Raw genomic sequence first — 23,460 nt, 5'->3', positions numbered from 1 at the left:
ATACTTGCTTATTCTTACACAGTTTAAGTGCCACCAACTGCACATACTGTAAATTAAATGCAAGGCAGTAAATTCAACTATTCTTGCCAGAAATAGAAGTCAGAGGTGACTATAATTCAGCAAAGGATGTAAGATCATGAGGAGAAAAATCAATAAAAATAAAGATTCACTCTACTTTCACAAATCTTACTATGGACATAGCTATCTAGTACAAGCCACAATAATGTAATTGGCATCATGATACTTATACAAATGACAGAAATTGTGTCCCCAACTGACTCTCTGTAGACATCCAAGCTAATTACTTACTTGGTACCTAACTAAAATCATCCTATGTGCATTTTCTTAGAAGTAAATTAATTTAATACTATTTACCTATATTTTCTCGAAAGCAGGTCCCCTTAATGGGTGTTACTTTTCAAAGTACACTTTCTCTGTCTATACTCCTTGTTGGCATAAGCTCTTTATTATCAGGAGTTGAGTATTTAAGCAAAAGCATTCAGAAAGCACAAGATTATTCTAGGATAAATATGTCTAGTGTCAACTTAATCTAGGATTACTATATTGCATCTGTAAAAATCCACATATATCAGAGAAAACCCGATCTCTTTGTTACCATCTAGCAGTATGATTTTTGCAACTTTGATTTTTTTTATTACTGAAATTTAACATGAATAAAAATGAAACACACACACACACACACACACACACATATTTGGAAGTAAAAATTTTCAACCTACTTAATATTTCTTATAGTTTCTTTGTATATATAATTTTATGATATAATCTCAAATTTACATCATATTAAAAAAAAACAGAATGCACATGATACTGTTAGCCAAAGTTATATAAAGATTGTTACATAAGTCACACTGCAGCTGGATGTCTAAAGTCACCACATTTTGGTGTTCCACTTACAGGAGAATTTGCTGTGAAGTCAGTTAAAACAACACAGTAAGTTGCAAGCAACCTAAAAATAACAGCCAATTAAATCACATTTGTTCGTGTTTCTTAGAAGCAGTTAACCTATGGTTTATATAACCTGAAGACAGGGGTGGGTTTCTACCGGTTCTGTCCACCTCTGTAGAATCGGTAGCTCTGAAGAGCAGCAGACATAGAACCGGTTCTATGTCTGCTGATGTTTTTGCCCCCCTGCCCTGCCCTTTATTTCCTGCGTTTTCAACTTTAGCTGCCATGCAAAGCACAGCTGCAGTTAAAAAAGCAGGAAAAAAGTACTTTTTCAAAAAATAAACCTGATATTTTTTCCTACTGAAAAATTGCTTTCAAAAAAAAAAATTGCTTTCAAAATTGCTTTTAAAGGGAAAGGGCATGGCAGTGACATTCTCACATCAGTGTATGAGCTGTGCAAAACAGTACCTGCATTTAATTGTGCTCATACTGTGCTGTCTTGAGTCTTCAGAATCTGGAGGGGCAATATTGCTTTAAAAGCACATGTAGAATATTCATGTATAATTAAAAATGTTAATTTCCCCCCACATACTCTATTCCTGATTTCTCCATCTCTCTCTCTCTCTCTTGTTCAGAGTCAGATTCTGCAGGGCTTCCCTGGAATTCAGTGCCACCCAATTCCCTTGGGCCACACTTGTTTTCATTTCTAATTTGTCACCACATCTGCTGTGCTGGAGGAGTAGGTTCATATTTTGGTACAGAGCAGGGTAAGAGTGTGATAACAGAGCCCAGCTGAATGTGGGGCCAGAAGAGAAGCTTCTCATAATTGGAAGGAAGACAGATGTCCTTCCCTTGAATGAAAGAGGTGTTGTGAGAGGAAATTGTTGTTCAGAGAAACCCTGAGAACAGGAAAGAAAGGATTACCACAGCAGCTCTTAACGAGGGGGAGGAAATAGAACCTCCAGTGAACAATATTTGGTTTATTGGAAGAGGATGTTATAATCAGCACGAAAGGAATGTATAGAAATTACATCAATACCATTGGGGTTTATTCTTTGATAAGGGGGAGAAGGTTGGATGTTAAAGCAATGGATCTAGGTGTTTGTATTCAAGCAATTTTTCCAAGATAGGTATGCAAATACTGCAACCTTTAAAAAAAATCCCTGACATTAAAATCAAATCTTCTAATATAAGAATAAAATTAGAAGATTGACCATCTTAGAAACTATAGATATGGCAGATGTATAGCAATAGCAGTAGCACTTACCATTCCATTGTGCTTGAAGTACTCTCTGAGCAGTTTACCAATGTTGGCATATTGCCCCAACAATGAGAGCCCTCATTTTACTGACCTTGGAAGTATCAAAGGTTGAGTCAACCTTGAGCTGGTCAGGATCAAACTCCTGGCAGTCTGCAGAGCTAGCCTGCAATACTATATTCTAACCACTGCGTCCCAAAGGAACCTTCTGCTACAAGGAAATTCCAGTGGTTACTTTAACAAATTCTCTTCAAAATGGCATATAAGCTGGTATGTCCCTCATGCAAGGTGGTTTTACTCTTGCAGATGACACTGACAGTGAAAAGGGGCGTTGGTCCTACCTGAACGCTTCTTCTTGGGGAGCTGAAGGGAGAATCCAGGATGGTAGTCTCTAGTCTCCTAGCTCTGCAGACCGAGTTGAAAAACTGAGGACACACCCCCTGGTAACGACCAGGCTCTTGGACAGGCCATAAAAAGACTTTAATTAAATGGGGATTGTGATTTATCAGAGCCATGTAATCCCTGGCCCACTACTTTTTTCTACCCCTGCCTTAGTGAGAAAATGAATATAAGTTGGGATTCCTTATATTTCCCCGTGTATAGAAATGAAGTAGCATAAACTTTGGAGTTCTTCAGAGAAAGAGAATATAGGCAATTCAGAGAAAGAGAATATAGGCAATTCTTGACTTACAACCCTTTGTTTAGCGACTGTTGAGAACTATCTTGAGTTAAATGGCCTTTTTAAACTCTAGTTGTTGTTGATCCAAGGTTTGCAAACCTGATTATTTGGCAGCACTGCAGAAAATAGAATTCTCTCTAAAGGAATATTCTTTCCTTGAATAAATAGGACATACATTCCATGTGTATTCCATGTTTATTCTATTCCATTCCATTCCATTCTAAGACATAACTAAAACATTTCCTGATGCAATTGAGTTTTACAGTTCCCCACATCTGGACTGGTCAGGGAGTCACGTTGTATGATTTACAGAGGTTTTTTTTTATTAAGTCCAAGGAAGTTCTCTTGCATGCATTGTTTTTGGATAAATAAAAAAAAACTAATTTCAAATGGTTTTCGACTTAAATATATTTTGGGTAATTCTCAGTCGGTTTGTACAGACCAAAGGAATTTACCCAAATCTGATTTCCCTGCAGGGTAATCTACCAAAATCTACCTTTTAGTCATGTGTAAAAAGTATTCTAAAGTTGGCGCCACATGGATAAACTGTAAACCACATTTCCATGTCCTAAGGAAGAACGGCAAATACTGAGTCAGCATTCCTTATCTGGATCTTATCTAACTAAATATGCATGCAAAATTTCTATCACTTTTCTACTACTTCTAATACAAGGGTTCTGCCAAACTACTTATTTATAATTTAGTTTCCATTTTAGTTTTTTTATGCCCCCTCTCCCCAATTGTATTGAATTTCTGTTAGGAAATTGGGGATAATTTTATTTACAGCGGAACTGGGAGGCTTGTATCCTTGTTCAGTGTCTTGCTTTGCTTGTCCTCAGTTTACTGAACATCTAAGTTGCAACTTCTTTCTGCCCTTTTTGTACTGGCTTTTACCATAAAGACCAAACGTAACTAACTGAACTAAGCATGATTTCACCATATTTTTCATTATCTCTGTTCCCCTCTACTTCTCCCAACCTACCTGATTCTTATCATCACAGTTGTACCACATACATGCCATTGTGTCTGTGCTTGCTTATGAGTTTTTAACCATAATGGAACCTAAGCTACAGTTTCCTACTTTAAAATGCAGGAAAGCATATAATAGTTTTTGTCATTTATGGCCAAAATGGTGCCTGCCTATGTTTCACAAAACAAATATTTGGCATGAGGAAAGATGTAATATGGCAGCATCCAAGTAACTTTGGAGATATGTGCAATTGCATTCTGGATCATCTAAAGCTTCCAGACATTGCTCGAGAGCAGCCACATGTAGACCAAATTATGGTAATTTAGTTGAGGAATGACAAGGAAATGAGTGACTATCTTCAGTGCAACCTGTTTCAAGTAAAGCCATCGCCTGAATATCAGATAGAACTGTGCAAAAGCACTTGGGTTGAATCTGAACCTGTTCTTCCCCATCCAAACTTTGACAGCCTCTAGACATACTTCCACTCTATCTCCCAATGGATCTGAGATGGAGATACTTCATCATGAACTCTCCCAACGTTTTTATAGAAATATTTACCAGATAGAGGAAAAAACTAAATCCTAAGGCAGTTTATGATAAAGCAGCTAACGATCCAACCTCTCTCCCCTGTAGGACTTGCCAAGTCCAGAACAGTTTTCTAATCAACAGTAACAAAAGCAGCTGAAAGATCTAGGTCTAGGAGAACAGGCTGGTGATGCCACTCCCACCCAAATCTTATGAAAGATCATTCACAAGATTGACAAATACAATTTCTCTCCCATGCCCAGGTCTCAGCTATTGCCAAGAATCTATATAATCAGTACAGGTAATCCTTGACTTGCAACCATAATTGAGCCCAACATTTCTGTTGCTAAGTAAGATAGCTGTTAAGTGAATTTTGCTTGATTTTATGACCTTTCTTGCCACAATTGTTAAGTGCATCACTACAAGAGTTAAGCTGTTAAGTGAATTTGACTTTCCCATTGACTTTGCTTGTCAGAAGATCACAAAAGGTGATCACTTTACCCTGGGACACTGCAACTGTTATAAGTACTTACTAATTACCAAGTGTCCACATTTTGATGATGTGGCTGTGGGAATGGTGCAGTGGTCGTGTGAAAAAGGTCACAAATAACCCCTTTTCAGTCAAGGACTATCTGTATCCTTGAGACCCCTCCACAACTGCAGTCCTGCCTGCAACCACAAAGGGAAGGTTAGAGATAGGCCGACAACTGTTCAGTTTTGTTAAATTTTGCCATAGTTTCTTAAGGTGGCCAAGCCAATGCCTCTTTAAGGACCTCTTGCATTTCCTTTTCTCTTAAAGAGGGATTGAATACAACCTGGATTTAACTCCCATTCGCCTCCCTGCTTTAATTAGCCATGTGAGCAGGTCTAATCCACAGCTAAGATTGCAGAGGATTCTGTCCACTTAGGATCTGCAGACTCAAAAGCCAACTAGAAACTCAGCAAATTGTCACATTTGTCAGTAGATTCTGCCCATCCAGCTTCTACCTCACAGCCAATGCAAGCAATTTCACTCATAAAAAGTGCGCCCAGATGATCGTGCTTTATACTGACCTCTCCTTCTGGCCCATCTCTCTCCAAAAGACTCTGGGATACTTCAAGCATAAAACTGCTTAGCATTCCATAGATGTAGTAAGAGTAATTAATAGATTTGCTGCCTTTATCATCATAAAGTAAGCTCAGAACATCTTCTTACTTGTATTTGGTTGCATTCATTTCTTGTTTACTACCAGACTCACTGCAGGTAGACTATCTCTTCGTCTGCTTCATTTCACAAAACTGCTCAAAATATCAAGGAGTGCTCTGAAGTGAATCTAATATCTAAAATATGGCCATCCATTGAATTGGACAGTGATGGACTGTAATAAGTCCACAGTCATCATAGAGAACATGAACTCCCAAGCCATCTCCAATCCAAAGAAAGGAAAGTTAAGATCAAATATTAAGAGTCTGACCGATCCCACAACCATCTCTGCAATTACTGTAAATCAAGCAGTTAAGAATGTTGTCAGACAACTGGGAGGATAGTACAAAAGAGCACACGCATCCCAATTCCTATAAAATAATTCAGCTATCTCTATAAATCTGCATCCCTCCAATTGATTAGTTATATCTCATTAGGTAATTTTCAAGTAAGTTACCAAGGACTCCCCAATACTGTCCTCTAAAAGTATTGGATTTCAGCTCCCAAAATTGCCAACCTGCATGAAATCATGAGCATTGAAATGTAATACCTCTGGAAGGCATTAAGTTGGGGAAGGCTTTTTGCAGAGATGCTCATTATTCATTTCTGGGAATAAAAAGATTCTGCTATAAAGTTATATAAATCATTGAGTGTTTTTGACACAAATCTGACAATGGCTATATTAATTGTTCGTTTTGAGAAATATTGTATAGCAGCAGTATTATAGCAGCAGCCTTTTGGAGCAGTGGGCATGTGAACTCTATTGATTCTAACTGATTAAAGCCAGTTCAATGATTCCTTCCTATAGTATTAACCCATCTTCATATCAAATGAAGATGCAAAGTATGAACCTCAACCACAAATCTTAATTCTACCTGTATATACAGGTATTCTTCAACTTACGACCATAATTGAGCCCAAATTTTATGTTGTTAAGTGATTTTGCCCCATTTTATGACAATTTGTTGTTGTTAAGTGAATCACTGCAGTTAATAAGTTAGCAACCAAGTTGTTAAGTGAATCTGGCTTCCCTATTGATTGTGCTGGTCAAAAGGTTGCTAAAGAGAATCACATGACCTTGGGACACAGCAACCATCATAACTATGAGCCAGTTGCCAAGTGTCTGAATTTTGATTGCATGATCATGAGGAAGTTGCAAAGATCATAACTGAGAAAAACGGTCATAAGTCACATTTTTCAGTGCCACTGCAACTTTGAATGGTCACTAAACAAACTGTTGTAAGTTGAGGACTTATGTATAACAGAACGCCATGCATTTTGTATCAACTTATTATTTCTTGTCATCATTCCCCCCTCCCCCGAAAATGTAGAGTGTAATGGTACTAGGAGAGACAGAATTCACTGGTAGAACATTGGAAAGGCAGGCAAAAGGCTCCAATTTGATGTTTACTAGAAGCCATGAATAACCCACAAATCAATTTTCTGTCACATTTTATAATCTTCCATAATCCAACAGTGAAGGCTTCCAAATTCCCCAAGTTTTTTGGAAGATTTAAGAAACAAACGTTTCGGAAAGTTTAAGAAACTAACCTCTACAAAACTCCTTTCTGGGAAGGCTTTTCCTGTTTGGCTGTTTTAAAGGGCAAGGCTTTCACCCTTTAATCCTTTAAATAAAACCTTGAACGATTGGTCCCACAATTCAGCATGACACCTGAAGTCCACAGAGACTGCTAATGAAAGCAGCAATAGTAGCTGTAGTAACAAGTAGCAGCCACCGCCGCTATTGCTGTCTGGTTAAAAGGCTCAGAAAATAAGTGATAGAAAAAAACTCCACATGTCACCTTCAAATTGAGCTGCTTGTCAGAGAAGACAATATCGACTGAACATTAAGGAATCTTTCTACAGTCTTCAAGCTATATCACAAATGTCACTTGGGCATCCTCACTGAAAACTAGTTCAAAATGTACAAGTCGCTACAAGCCCATTCCTTAAGGGTGAGTGAACCACTCCTCCACATGTTCCACCTTCCAAAAATACCTCCACGAGTTTAATTTTGTTAAGTTTTAGCAACAGGGATGGGCTTGAGTCTTGTGAACGTGCCAGGGATTACCATCTAAAATGCAAGGCAAAAATACAACTCATATGATTACTCCTTGGATATTAAAAAAATACAGTTCAACGGCAACTTTAAAGTCCTTCGGGGGCACATCCAAGGCTTTGGAAGAACACAGGTTGTGCACTTCTGTTTTATGGTACAGCACAGGGCTTTCAAGCCAAACATCTTCTTGTGTATGACATTTCCACACTGTTTCCATTTCCTCTTGTTTGCTTTTAAATAGGTGGGGGATTTTGGTGTACTGTGCCTTAGACATTTGTTTTGATCAGTTGAGGGGTATTCTCAAGTACTTTGAATAGAGTACCCTACCACTGAGATCAGAGCCATTATCTACATGAGGAAATCTTTACCAACCTGTAAATATAAAAATCATAAAATATTTCAATTGTTTTGTTTCATATTTTTGGAGGGTCAGTGGAGGAGGAGAAGAACACAAAAGCATTTAATATAATAACAAACACTTCTTCCTAAAGGCTTCTTTTTTTTTAGTGTTTTTGAAGAGTAAATGTCTGTATTTCATGTAGTTCCACGGAAAGTGAAGGGCAATTTCTATTCTCTCTTTTCTCTCTGTCTGTAGTTTCCACTTAGGCTCTGGAACTGATTACATTTCAACTTGAAATTCTGCCAACTGAGACTGGGAGGAGGACAGCAAGATGGTGCACAGGACAACCTAGAGTTGTGCTTAGCTACTTGCCAGAATGGTGAATTTAACAAATGAATATTCTTGGGACAATGCCATTCAGAAAACATCTCCCTAGAAAGTGAATACTCGTGCTTCATGATGTAATAAGTCACCCAGAATGTAAAAAGATGGCAAAGTGGCAAAATAAGACAATTTTTCCCTGTCACAGAAAATGTACTCAAATGCAAATGTTTCCCTGAAATTTCCAACCAACTAGTAATCTAGTATCACCCATGTTCTGGCATATGATGAGTGGCTTCACACAACGTTTTTTACTACCGCTTCTGTGGGCTTGGCTTGGTGGGCGTGGCAGGGGAAGGATACTGTCAAATCCCCATTCCCTCCCCATCCCACTAACCTGCTTTCCAGCTCCGTTCTCCTGTGCAGGGCAACAAAAGACACAGCCGATCAGCTGGGACTCTGATCAGCTGGGACTTGGGAAGCAGCAAATAGATGCTACCGGTTCTCCAGAACCTGTCAGAACTGGTTGAATACCACCTCTGCTTCCCACCATCGTTCCTTTTAAATAGAGAATTTAAAACCAGCATTTTGAAAGAAAAATTACAGGGAAAAGAAACACTCCAAGAAACATTCCAGTTATGCAAGTGACACTAAAGGGACAAAGAATTAACTATCAAAGGATACTGGTTAACAAAGTTTGAAGCCTCACACTTTTGTTAGGCACATACAATTGTTAAAGAGAATACAGCCACTTGCGTATGAGCAAAGAAGCTTTCATAAACAGGACGGCCAATCTGACATTAACTTTCTCCTCCAGCCCTGTACATTGACCACAAAGGTCTGAGCAAAAACGAATGGTTTTATATCTATGGCTTTCTGGAAACTGATATAGGGAGAAAAGTGTTCACAAAACTCTAAATCTGTATATCCCATGGGGGATTTTGATATGGCAATAAAAGTACATTAAAGCAAGGATCAGCCATTCGTACATATAAACATTCCCAAGCCTCTGCCTAGGAACTCAGCGTTTCTTCACTGTCTTTTAAAGCCTATGACAGGGATCTCCAAGCCATGCTGGCTGGAGAATTCTGGGCGCTGAAGTCCACAAGTCTTAAAGTTGCCAAGTTTGAAGACCTCTGGCCTATGAGTTTAAAAAGAGCTTGCCATATCTTGCCCAACACATGTGTTAAAAACTGATTCCTTATTTCTATATCCTTCACACCAGCATCTAATCATTACAGTCAGGGGACACCAAGCCTCTGTCTCTTTCTTAAACAACTACTAATCACTGCATGTTTCTGAACCTAAGCTCCAATTGTCAGAAAGGACACTACTGACACCTAAATTGCAGCGTATTGTAAAACTCAGATTACAGTTCTGATCTTTTAATCACAGTATTAAATATTGTAGAGCATTATATTATTGATTGCATAAGGCACCTTAAAATTATTTCCGGTCTGAAAAGAGGAATGTAAACAATTACAATTAATTAAAACAAACTGCAAATATAAATTCACTATTATGGCAACCTATAGTAATGGCTATTATGCATTTGATGCTGTTCTAGCTGATTCAGGATAACTAGTGAATTCTCATTCTGTCCATCAGTGAAAGGGTTGTGCCTTTAATGAAACAAAATAGCAATTAATAAATATGTACACAATGGGAGGGAGAGAGAGAAGGAGGGGGGAGGGAGAGAATGCTTCAAAGAGATTCAAAATAGTATCTTTTCAAAAGTTGTCTTTTCAAATTATTGTTTATAACAATAATTGTGTCAATTGTTAAAATTATACCAAATAGGACATAGGATACTGGCAGATTAATAGTTCAAGTGTCACATCAGCATCAGGAAGAATTATCATTTTTTACAATACAGCAAATAGTGGCATATAGTCATTCATCTATACAGCATTGCCAGCTAATTTCTTTTCCTTGTTTCACATTTTCAAATCCCAGGGAAAATCTATGCATTTTCATATGATGTATCAAATATGCTGGCTTTTCATCCATTGAGCTTCACAAGTCTAACAGCATCCTTTTTAATGAATCAAAATGCCAATAGACGATCATAACTTACATCTAGGCAGTTCAAAATATCTGAATGAAAGCTGTCCTGAAAGAAACCTGAAGGCATCTTTAATTATAGGCTTTCATGGAAAAAAAATTATTTAAGAATATGAAAGGTATTCCATTCATTCAATTGTATTTATTATGACTAGATGTGATCAGGCAGGTGTTTAACAGGATAAATTTGAGAGTTCCTATGAAACCCAGGGGATGCAGTGGCTCACTGGATAAGACGCTGAGCTTGTCAATTAGAAAAGGTTGGCAGTTTGACGGTTCAAATCCCTAGCACGGTGTGATGGAGTGAGCTCTTGTTACATGTCCCAGTTCGAACCTAGCAGTTTGAAAGCAGGTAGAAATGCAAGTATAACAATAGGGACCACTTTGGTGGAAAGGTAACAGTATTCTGTGCGCCTTGGGCGTTTAATCATGCCGGCCACATGACCATGGAGACGTCTTCGGACAGCGCTGGCTCTTTGGCTTTGTAACAGAGATGAGCACCAACCCCTAGAGCTGGAAACAACTAGCATGTATGTGTGAGGGGAACCTTTACCTTTATGAAACCCAATGTTAATACTTTATCTTCAAGGTGTGTTTATATAAGGACTGGCTAACTTATGGTTCACCACAAAATGGGTGAAACTTATATACCTGCAGATGTTGGCTTTACATCATTCATCTGCGTGAACAATGTCATCTTTCCAACACTCTTGGATGTTGAATGTACCATAAATAAGTCAGACTGAATTGTACTAGCTTGTTTTTCAAGGAAAAGCATTTGACATCACAGGATATGTCTAGGCCCAGTCACAATGTACTTTGTTAGATGCATGTTTCAATAGAATAGTTTTCAGTCATCCCACATATGACTCAGCAGCATGAAGATAAGTTCAACAGCAGTGATCATGGCAAACTGTATTTAAGAAAAGTAGTTTGCTGGCTTATTGATACATTACTACTCCAGGTCCTAACCTTCGACACGCATAAATGAAAATTCTTGGGAGCAGCTGCAAAGGGGTATTAACTAGTTAAGATGAGTGCATGTATCAGACATCTTGTGTTATGATTAAAAGGGCAATACTGGAATGACAGAGATAACAAAAATCACTGAAAAAAACCTGGATCTTTATTATTTATTCCAAAAAGAGACAGTAAACCAGAGGCATGGAAGATTGATACAAATGTAGAATGACTGTTCCAAAAACGAGAAGATTAGAACAGTGGTCGCCAACTGGTGGGCTGAAGACCACTGGTGGTCTCTGAGAAAATGTTGGTGGTCCGCAGAGAAATGTCACCCCCCCCCCCAAAGCAATTAATCCAGGATGCTCGGGAATACGAGGCTGTGCCACCCACATGGCCCGTGGGAATACAAGGCTTGCGTAGCTTGCATTGCAAACAGCATGGGGGAGTGAGGGGAGGGGGGAAAGGGTGGAGGGGAAGAACTCGCCCCACATGTCTCTCCTGGCCACCGGGCTGCTTCTTTCTTCTTGTTTTTGGCTGCATGCAAGGAAAGCAGCAAAAGTCTTCCTTTCTCTCCCCCAAACTCCACCAGAAATGAGTCTTTGGGACCCTGCAAGGATTCCTACTCCAATAGGCTGCACCATTCTGGCGGAGTTTGGGGGAGAGAAAGAAGGACTTCTGCTGCTTTCCTTGCATGAAGCCAAAAGTCTCTCTCTCTCTCCCCCCCTGAGAACAGTGCTCAAAACGGTATCCTGCAATCCCAAATAAAGAATGACCGATCAATAGGAAAACAGGATGGGGAATTTTCCTGCGGCCTTTCTGCTGCTTCTGCTTTTTCTGCAGAGACCCTGGGAAAATCCGTCTCTCTCTCTCTCTCTCTCCCTTGTTCCCCCACCAGCGGCAGTGGTGGAGCTTCAGTGCTTGGCTGGTGGGGAGCCAAGTGGGGACTTTTCCTGTAAAGAAATACTTTCAAAACTAAAACTATTTAACCACTCTAGACTACTTTTATTTTATTTTGTTGAGGGGGTGCTCAACAAATCCCATGTTCCACCAGAGTTGAAAAAAGAGCCCGTTCTTATAAAGTATTATCTAGGGCCCCAGGAACACAAGTTCAAGTATTCCTTCAGCCATGGAAGCTCAGTCATGATTTTGGTTTAGGCACTGTATCTCTCAGCCCATCCCACCCCAAAAATAATTATCGTGGGAAATTTTTTTTAAAAAGCAAATATACTTCTTGAATTCCTGGATGGAAAGCAGGATATGATGCTAATTAATAAATAAACAGCAGTAACCGGGAGGAGGGGGAGCAGGAGAGGACAGATTAGCATCAGCTCTGTAATGTCGCAATGCCACTTTCATCATTCTGATGTTGCCCTAAATAAACAAATTTTTGGCTGATTTTCCATTGAAGGACCAATGTTCAAGATTTTAGAACCTTGGAGAATATTCCCCACTATAGTTTTGAAAATATGTATGAATATTTCAGGAAATCCACCATATTTTGCTAAACCCACAGACTGTCATCTGGCAGTCACGCATAAGGAATCTTTTGTTTTTCCTTGTATAATTCCACCTCTCTTTCTTGACACTTTAATTTCATATCCTTGTATTTTAATCACATTTTCTTTCTTACTCTGTTTCATGGATACGGCTTTGTGATGTTTCAACACATGAATGTGATAAAATAAAACGGATAAAAAGAATAAATAACCATCTAATGTCAAGAGTTACCAAGGCTGACACTGGAAAAGGGTTTCATTCAGAATTAATATGTCTAGGCAAAGTGTAAGAAGTGCAAGTTTCATCTCCACCACCATCATTATGTTCTCCTTGGCTGAATAATAAAAAGTTGCAAAACTCCATAATACACAGTAGAAGCGAAAGTAAAATTTTGACAGTGATTAGCTGTCCTTCTTTGGTTCGACATCTACTAAGATATGCCTTTTTAAGTGAGCCATCCTTAGAGCTTATTGTAATGTGACATTTATTCTCCGCCTCTTCACAGAGAAAAGAATTGGTTTTTCTATTTATATTATGCACATCAGCATTTTGTTCAATGCAAACTCGGCTCATAAAACCAAACTCCTACTTAAATTGAGCACAGATTGTTTCTTCTTGTTCTCTGGAGGCACAGAATGCTATGGCACATTCATAGCTAAGTCACAACAGGGCTGGTTATGAAGAAAGTGCTAAAAAAGAGGCAATCTTTTCCCTGTCCTAATGTGGCTGTCTATTACACAGCTTGCCCTGTTTCCTCTAAAGCTTCATCGTTATCAAATAAATGAAGCATTGCTTTAAAATATTTTACATCAAGATCTGAATGTAGGATTGGAGGTGAATATAATATTGTTTCATTTAGCTTACTTCTCTTGTCTTGGCAAATTTATATTGCCACTCAATTAGGTGGGATGTGATTGATTGATACACACACACACACACACACGCAACTTCCCCAAGATGAAATCAATGCTGAACATAAATCAAGAACAATATCCTCAAATTCTAGAGCTTTTATCCTATCTAAAGTAATTGCACATGCTCCTAGCCTTCATTGGCAACCTCAAGGCAGAGTGCTGTAAGTTGTGCTATAAGTATATAGCTTGCCTTCAGAAGTTGTAAGTGCTTCATCACTGGAGGTTTTTAAGAAAAGACTGGACAGTCACCTATCTGAGATGTTATACGGTCTCCTGCTTGAGCAGGGAGTTGGATTGGAGGACCTCCAAGATCCCTTCCGATTGAAGGGGGGGGGGGTCAAGATCCCTTCTGCCACAAGGAAGATAGGGTCAAGCTATTCTCCAATGAATCTGAAGGCAGGACAAAGAAGCAATGGATGGAAACCAATTAAAGAGAAAAGCAGCCTAGAAACTAAGAAGAAATTACCTGACAGTGAAAACAATCACTGGAACGACTTGCCTCCAAAGGGTGCTCCAATACTGGAGGTTTTTAAGAGGAGATTGGGCAACCATTTGTCTGAAATGGTAGTTTCCTGCTAGAGCAAGGGATTGGACCAGAAGATCTCCAAGGTCCCTTCCAACTCTGTTATTCTGTTATTTCTGTTAAGTACCAAGCTAGAAACCAAACCTCTAAAGCTCTGGCTTTATGCCTAAATGTTAAAACAGACAGAAAGGAAATTGTGATAGGGCTGCATTCTGGAAAATTATACTATGATTAGCTAGATTACCCATGACCTGATTGCTTAAGATTTAATAAATACTTTTGAAATTGATCCAGTAGAAAAATCAAGTCACAAACCAAAGAAATGCAGTTATGACTGGATGGTAAGAATACAATTAAACTTTCACCAGAATAATGAGAATGCAATGATTCGAGGTTGCACTCCCAGTTTTAATCTAGCTTTCCCCCCCTGCCAGCAGTTCCTGATCCACATAATATTTGGCAACAGCTGCTAACATTTTAGTAAGTAAAAGTTTTCTTATCACTGCATCTCCAGGCTTTCTGTCTAGCCTTGTCCGTCTAGCCCTGTCTCCTCCTATAAAGAGAGTTGGAAATTTAGTTAAAGGTTGCATTTGCTACCCTTGAGTACTTCAGTGTGTCGGTGCTTAAATGAAAACACAATGATGTGAATCCAACCTGCACACTTTGAACAATGCCAGACGACTAAACTACTGAGCCAAGGCTACAGGGTTGGGTGTGATATTGGCAGATATCTACACTGCAAGATGAAATATTTCTACAATCAATCAAACAAAATAGACATAAGCAGACAAAACCTGATCTACTGTCTGCAGGTCTTGTCAGAATTTATATGAAATCTTTATTTCATATTGAAGATTTATGAGTAGTTTAAAAGATGCAGCCTCAGTTCCATTTTGAAAAATGCCACTTAATTTCATCGGATTATAGAGATCAAAAGTTCTTGAAAAATAAGCTCTGAAAGCACACTGATAATATGGATATTATTAAAAGTAAGCAAACATACAATCCACTGACAATGTAATGCAAAATGGCAAAACTCTTACTGATAGCTATGATTCATGGATGCAAATTGTTTTCACATAAAATTGCAAATTGGCAAATAAAGAAACACACTGAATTTTATAGAGAAGACAAGGCTAGCCCTGCTAGATCAGGCAAAGGAACGCCTTAAATCTTTTTCAAACTTGGCAACGTGAAAATATGTGGATTTCAATGCCCAGAATTTCAATGCCCAATTGTGGTCTACACTGGTTGGAAAACACACATCTGTAAAGATCACACAGAGTTTTACCCGCCATATTATTCAGTCATTTAAACCATGAAATTGTTAAGTGCTTCAATTTCTCATTGGCCTTTATCTTCATTAAGGGGAAGCTAACATGGTTTTCATTCAAACCAAGATGTATAATCAATGGCACAACCACTGGCCTTTATTTTTAACCATATTATCCAAGAGCATGGATTTTATCTTTTCTCAGCCACATTGCTGTTCATCAAATATGACATACCAGGAACAGTCAGATGCATTAAAGCAAGGAAAGGTGACCTATTTTGTTCTGCTTTTGTTAGGAAGAGTAAGCTTACTGTAAACATGACCGCAATTCTTGAATGTTGCCTCCAGTTAAACCCAGGAAAACTTATTACTCTGTGAAAAATGCATTTGCTCAGGATGCACATTAAAAGGCGAAAGATCTAATGGTTAGTGGAAAAAACTGGGGGTGGGGGAAGGGATGAAATTTTAAAACACTGGCAAAATATGGACTTTCTTGTGTACTTTTTCAGGAAGAAGACTGGAGACCGAGTTTTACAGCAGTATTTTAACATTTGATTGAGGACTGATAATGCCAATTAAAATATTACGCAAGAGAAAATAATCCTTTTTCTGACAAATTTAAACAGAAGAAAGTTCCATTTGGATGGGGTAGGTTAGAAGGGAAGATTTTTAGTTTTCAACAACAGAGATTCAGATTGAACTCTGCAGAAAGCAAGAGATTTTTTGGAAAAAACTGTGGAAGAAATGCAAATGGAAGTGACAATTTATATTGTGTTATGATCCTAAAGAGAATTTTTATCAATACGAGAGAAACAATCTATAATGAATAAAGGCACTTTAAATATACAGTATGTTAGAAATGTTAACAACATGAAAGGATATTTTATCATGCTTGCTGGACATGTAAAAAAAGCTTCACAAATGGATTGAAATACACATATATTGGTACAGAGGATTTGGAAGATTAATATCCAATTAAAGCCAGAACTTTTCCTTTTAAGATACATACACACATACATACATCTTAAAAGGAAAAGTTCTGGCTTTAATTGGATATTAATCTTTCAAATCCTCTGTACCAATGTATGTATTTCAATCCATTTTTAGCTTTTTTTTACATGTTCAACAAGCAGGATCAAATGTCTCTTCATGTTGTTATGTATGTGTGTGCAGCAATATTATTATATATACAAAGATGGAGAGTTTCAACACTACTGACTATGAAGGAACGTTGATTAAACTGATAGATCTTGCTGAAATGGATATTTTTTATTATAGAAAACACACTATCTACACACTATTGGTGACTGGAAACCTCATATGGATTTTTTTGTACAAAAATAAAAAATAGCTTGCAATTTTTCACTTTAATGATTAGACTGTATAGATTATAGCAAGAATTGTATTATGATGTAACTTTAATGAGACAGATATAAATAGAACTGTATTTATAACTACTGTAAAGAATAATGGAAACCACTTTTTTTGTTTCTTTGTTTCTTTTCTATTTTTTTTTAAACTTGTTTTCTTTCCTTGAATTTTTGTCTGTTTTTCTTCCTTACTTTATATTAGCTTGGATCAGGTTTTATCTTCTTTTTTGAAATTTTCAATAAAATCACATTAAAAACATTGGCAAAATATTTGTATCCTTGCTTAGTGAATAGCAAGGAGACAATTCTGCTTGTCAGTTCATAAACTGTCAGCTTTCTGTTTAGAAAAGCTCAATTCTCTTCTTATATGGTTCTTCTTCCTGACACTTTGAATCAGTCACTATCAACAAACATGCCACATCTGCTATAGCGGATCTTCTACCACAATAAAAATATGCTAGCAGAAAATTCCAGATAGATAACAACAAAGCAGAATATTTGTAGCTCAGGATTAAAATGAGGTGGTGCTCTCTGAGCTTTCTTGCAGGCCTTTCATTACCCTAACTAGGTAACATCATCAGTGCTAGTGATAGATAGCAACATAATTCTCATGGAAAAGCTAAAATGCACACAAGCATCAGAGATGATAAACATACTTGCATCCTATCTTTTATTGCTTTAGTCTGTATCCATATCCCACTCACCATGTAACTCTTGATAAGGACTTACTTCCATTGTCCTGATAAATTGGAATTTAGTTCCCTTTCCTTCAGTGTTGATTCAAGGGTATTTAGCATCCCAGGCCACATTGACTGCTGGTGCCATCTCCCATCAATGCCAAAGCTTTGCATTTTTAGATTAACTTAAATGGAGGGATGGACTTGCTGGCCCCTAAGCTTTGGCACATTTGGTCAGTGCCTACTCTAAAGCTAGTTCTGCTTACTCTGCCTGATCAGTTTATCTGGCTCCAAAGAGGAAGAAGGCATGAAGATAAAAGGCCTTTCTATCTTAACATGCAATATTACAGAATGCTAATAATAATGAGTAAGACAATGGAGCAAGAATCTTACTATCCAATAGGATTAGGTTACGTAAACTAATGTGTCATTGATCATATCATTGCCGGAGGGAGAGGGCCTGGTTTCCTGAAGATGGAACAGGGTGGTTGCTTCACCTGATTAACTCAAATATGCCTGGATATGTGAAGGAAATCTTCCCACCTTTTCTATGATCAGATGAACTCGGTGCCCTAACAAGGTATGAGTTCTTGGCTGAATTCCTCCTGCAGCTATAATACAGTATTGGGAAGGATGATGTATCAAATTCTTGTCTGATGATGAGACTAAATGGTTAGGCTTCTGTGGTGCCTGCAGGGCAAATATTCTTTCTCTTAAGAAAATAAGGAGAGGCCTATTAGGTCAAACCAACACTGCTTTTAGCCCAACATTTTTGGATTAAATGTAATAGCTTTTTCCCTCAACAGAGAGTATTTTAAGTATGGTACTTGTAATTCTTTAGGTAATAAGCAATCATCAAGGCTCATAGACAATAAAAACCCAGTTCTCTGTAAAACTGCTCTTTCATAAATGCCTCAACTAGTGTACATCTCTATTTCTAATGCAGTGAATTCCAGTTTGTTCATTGTGTAAAGAAGTGCTTCTTTGGTTCCAAATCTCCCTGGATTTAGTTCAGTAGAAGTCCCAGTGATATAACATTGTAAGAATAGCTTCTATCTACATTTCCATAAAACTATTCTCTGCTAACAGATCATGTAAAATGGTGAGTAGGGTTATAAGCATCTCTGAATGTATGTGTGTGTGTTGGTACTCAAACTTCCCAAACATGTAGAGTGAGGCAATACTGGGTGATACTTACAGTAAGAGGATCACACCCAGTTTGGATACCTCCAGGCTCCTTTACTTGGCATTCTGAGGACATCCTGTGTATGGAGCCTGTGGGTATAGGGTGCTTTCTTTTCTTTGGCGCAAACTGTGTTTATAAAATGGTAGTTGTGAAAAATCTACAAAGAATAAGATCATGCTAAGGGGAATGCCTAGGAAATAGTGATAGTTAATGGCAAATCATTGCCGGCCACACTGCTGAAAAAAAAATGAAATGAAGATATGACGGTCATGTTTTGTCTGTATAAATATGTGGAAGGAGTGGCCAATAATTGAAGAACTGTTTTGATACAAGTCATTATCTGTCTCTGCATGAGAGATATGGGACAGTTGCCAGTAGACCTAGGGACTAATGGCTATAAAGAACACAACTACTAATGTGTAGAGAATGGATCTACTAACACAATGTGGATCAATTTTTATATCATTCTTCTACTCCCTCATTCTGCATTTCTCTCTTCCTTTCCTGGGTAAGCACACACATACACACATAAGGGTAAGGAATATCCTTCTAGCATTTGGTAACTTCAGTCCTTAAATGAGCTTAGGGTGATTACTGGAACCTTTTACATTACAGGATTTAAAACCATTTTGCCACCTTGAGCTATTTGTAAAATAATAAAGATGGGATACAAAGAAATAAATAAACAAACATTATACTTGGGCTTTTGCACTTTTCCTAAGTACATCATGTTTCTGTTTCTGTTTTGCATTAGCTATTTCAATTATTCTGTATCTATTTGTTTCCTTTTGGAAATTGACAATAGCCCATTATTGCAATTCCCATTCTGTGTCAGACATACATCACAGTGGGTGGTGAATGGGCCTGTAATTGCTTTGCACCCTAGCCCAAAAGCATCTATGGATGGTGAATGAGAGAAACACACTTGCAGAGTTGCTGCTCTGAAAGAAATGATATTTATAGTGTGCAATATGATTAAATCTGTAGCAGATTATACTGTTAAAGCACTAAAATCCATTCTGAATTCTAGTTTCATCTAGCTCTGCTTGGAGTTTGTTCTGTGGTGATAGTAATCTTTTGGATGGAAAGCAGCCTTTTGAATTGTAAAGCTTTCCTCTCATAATGACTCCTATGTAACCTTTACTTTAAAAAAAAGAACCCTAAAACCTGCAGTTCTTATTATTTATTCATTAGAGACATATACTCCCCATGTCTCTTCTTGTTTGTCATCCTCTTCTTCTGGACTTGCAAATACTTTATTTAAGAGCATCCTGAATCTTCATTACTAATCCATTAGTATAAAAACTAGGACACCAGAAGGAAGCATCTGCTGGTGGGCAAGCTTAAGCCTGTCACAACTGGAGCTCACACAATGCAGTTGAGTAATGTCAATTTACTATTTGGACTAGGAAGGTGATTGGGAGCCACCCTGGCTTGGTTATGGGCAGCTACACAAACGTGTTAAACAAACAAAAGTGCCTCACTTCACTGATATAGAAGTATCAATCTAGGTATACTATATAGATATGAATCTGTACACACATATTAATCAGTACAGTGCCCTTCCCCAAACTGGTGTTCTCCAGGGAAATTAATCTTCAACCCCACTTGTTCCCAATTAAGCTGCCCAACAGGTTATGGGGGTTGATGTCGAAGACATGAGTAATGTATCAGATGAAGTATTGTCCAGATAATAATAATGTAGAGGGGATCTACCTCATAGGATTGTGGTGAAAGGGTTAAGAAAAAGAGACTGTAAAACAGCATCCACATCATAGTACTATGACTGTACTTCAGATGAAGACGTAAAACAATCTGCAGTAGGCAAGCCCTTAAGAGAAAAGTAGGCAAGCCCTTAAGAGAAAAGTCTGGGTGGGGAAAAAAGCTGACTCGCTTCCCTCCAGAAGGGCGAATCTGTCTAAAATATGGATAAAACAGGCAAGGACAAGTCATATAAGACGTTAAAAACTGATTGTGGGGAAGCTAAAATGCACTGCAGGATAGAGTGATGAGTTTCAAGCAACCTCTTTGCAAATAATTGCATCTTCCTTTTGTGGAAATCTGCTGGCATTCCAGAGTTCTCCAATTATAACATATAGCTGCATTAATTCAATGCAGTTGAATTAATTCAATACAGATCTACACAACTATTTTCAAGTCTGTTTAGGAGGACTTCAGATATGAAATTGAAAGATGTGTCCACTGCACATCTTAGGAAATCACAATATCCAATTTATTGTGACAATTCCGTTTTTCATTTATAAAATACAACAACAATAATAAAACCAACTCAGACAGTTGAGGTGTGGAGTAATTAAATTTATCTTTTTCAAAAAGTGCAACTGTTTAGAAGCACTTTCTAAATATATTGCAGGATACCAATCAAGTGGTATTTTGTTTCTTCCAGGATGGGCACTTAAGCAGACCTAGGCAGCTCCTTTGCATAAAAATGACACAATGGAAACTTATGCAATATGAAACAAGAAAGGAAGCTTCCCAGAGGCAGCTAATAATAAGAAAATATCAACTGGAATATGTAAGGGTTTCAGAATTGCCTTCAGAGGATTTGAAGGAACCCCCATAATTACATAAAATATCTCCCCACCCCCCAAATATCTGCAAAATACAAGACATATCTGTGCTCTGGAAAGCAAAATGCAATACTTGAATCAGGGTCATATGATGCAAAATAAAATTGAAAGCTTGTGTTTTGTAAGCCTTAATAATGCATCCATATCAGGAAGAAAGAAATTAAGTAAGATTATTTAGAGTGTGATGATTCAATGTTTTTGTTTTGCTCCAAGTAGAATTGCTTGTTAAACATAAAATAATGTCAAAGGGCTGAGCAACAGGATGCATTATGATGTCAATTAATCATTCTAGTTAGATACTTTCCAATTTACAACTGATTGCTATCTGAATGGGTAACCAAATTTGCTAGTATAGGTGTGTTATACTAGCAGAAGCTCTCCCTCTACAAGAATAGGCAAAAGATGAGGAGGAGGATAAATTCTGAGTAGGAAAGTTTAGGATTCTGGCTTTTTGTAGCAATGTCTTCATCACTTGTATATTGCCACTTTCCTCCTCCAATATGGTTCACCGAATCCGAGGCAACTAGGTTTAATTTTCATGTCAAAGGAAAATTCCAAAAGAGTTTTAAAAAACCATGAATGGGTTGACGATGCATCCTTCTTTGCACACCTGAGATAAAGGCCAGTGGAAGATTTTTCTAACAAAGCTTGAAAAATATGCATTTTAATGAAAGGGGTGTGCATGTGTTGGGGCGGGGGCTCAACTACGATCGATAGATCGATCTAACAGTAATGTAGCAGTAAAGCGCATGATTTCATTACTTATTGGCGCGACCATTGCTAATAATCTCTTGCCATGGAAGTACCTAGAAAGTTGCAAAGAGGGTGACGCGCGTTAAGTTTGCAAGGTTTAACCAGAATCACCTTCCCTTCTTTCCCCATTACTGCCTTACCAACTCTTGTTTCAGACGGCGTAGGTAATGATCCATGTTCTTCATTTCCATCCTCCCATCCGAGTGCAGCTCCGCCGACTGCTTCAGCCGCCCCGCCAACGCCGCGCCCAGTTCTCCTCCCTTAGCCGCGGTGCTTTTTTTCCCGCCCCGCCGCCTTAATCCAACGGCCCCTTTAAACGCTCATTTGCCGACTTCGCCGCTGGGAAAGCGCTCTCCCGCAGAAGATCGCCCAAACTTTTTCCGCGAGGAAACCGCGACCGACCTAAACCAGAAGCCAACTCGCTTTCTTTGGAAAGTTAAAAGACGCACGCAGAAATGGCAAAGCTCGGAATGGCAAAGCTCGCGATTGGCCAGGCTCTCGCCCGCCAACCCTCTGCGGGCACGGGAGCTGCAGACGGGCGTGCGCCGCTGCTCTCCGCCGCTGCTCCTTAGCCCAAGCCCGCTTTGGCTTTTAATTGCAAGAGTCGCGCGGAGAAGCCCCGTTGCTTGGCAAAGCGCCAGCCCCAGGCTGGGAGAACCCACGAGCGAAGCGACACGCACGTGGTAGCAAAAGTGAAGCCTAGAGGAGAGGCTCGGCAACCAAATTAAAAGAGGCGTTGCTTGCTTTGTTGCGCCGGCAAGGACAGACATCCCGCCCCAAAGGGCGGATGCGGCGATCCTAATCCGCTGACCCTCATCTTTCATTGGCAGTCCCGATGTTATGCGACTCTCGTGGAACCGGGAGGTTGCTTCGCATTATAGGAACTGGGCATGGCTAGTCTCATGAAGGGGAGACATGATAGCAGCGTTCCAATATCTGAGGGGCTGCCGCAGAGAGGAGGGTGTCCAGCTATTTCCCAAGACACCTGAAGGCCAGACAAGGAACAATGGATGGAAACTGAGCAAGGAGAGATTCCACCTAGAAATAAGGAGAAGTTTTCTTGACAGTGAGAACAATCAACCAATGGAACAGCTTGCCTTTGGAAGTTGTGGGAGCTTCACTGGAGGCTTTCAAGAAGAGACTGAACTGCCATCTGTCAGAAATGGTGTAGGGCATGGGTGTCAAACTTGTCCCGTCACTTTGCCCTCACATGACATTTTGCAATATTATTTTTCCCATTCACAGAGCTGGGATGGGCATGGCTTGCGCGTAATGCATCTGGCGCATGGGTTGCCAGTTTGACACCCCTGGTGTAGAGTCTCCTGCTTAGGGGTGGGGGGTGGGATTGGACTAGACCTACAAGATCCTTTCCAACTGTTAATCTGTTCAACTGGCAGCACCTTCT

At 38.9% G+C, this 23,460-nt stretch overlaps 1 protein-coding gene across 1 annotated transcript in view; it reads right to left on the bottom strand.

The window, feature by feature from the left end:
• Positions 1-22,782, bottom strand: part of INKA2 (inka box actin regulator 2) — a 28,406-nt gene extending 5,624 nt beyond the window's left edge. The window contains exon 1 of the mRNA XM_026713010.2: positions 22,196-22,782. Within this exon, the coding sequence (XP_026568795.1) occupies positions 22,196-22,246 (51 nt within the window). The 5' untranslated portion in view covers positions 22,247-22,782. The remainder of the gene's footprint in view (positions 1-22,195) is intronic.
• Between the last annotated feature and the right edge of the window lie 678 nt (positions 22,783-23,460).

Source organism: Pseudonaja textilis, chromosome 3, assembly GCF_049901715.1.
Source record: "Pseudonaja textilis isolate UNSWEBS1 chromosome 3, rPseTex1.2, whole genome shotgun sequence".
Classification (NCBI taxonomy): domain Eukaryota; kingdom Metazoa; phylum Chordata; class Lepidosauria; order Squamata; family Elapidae; genus Pseudonaja; species Pseudonaja textilis.
This window is presented reverse-complemented; position numbering and strand designations above follow the sequence as displayed.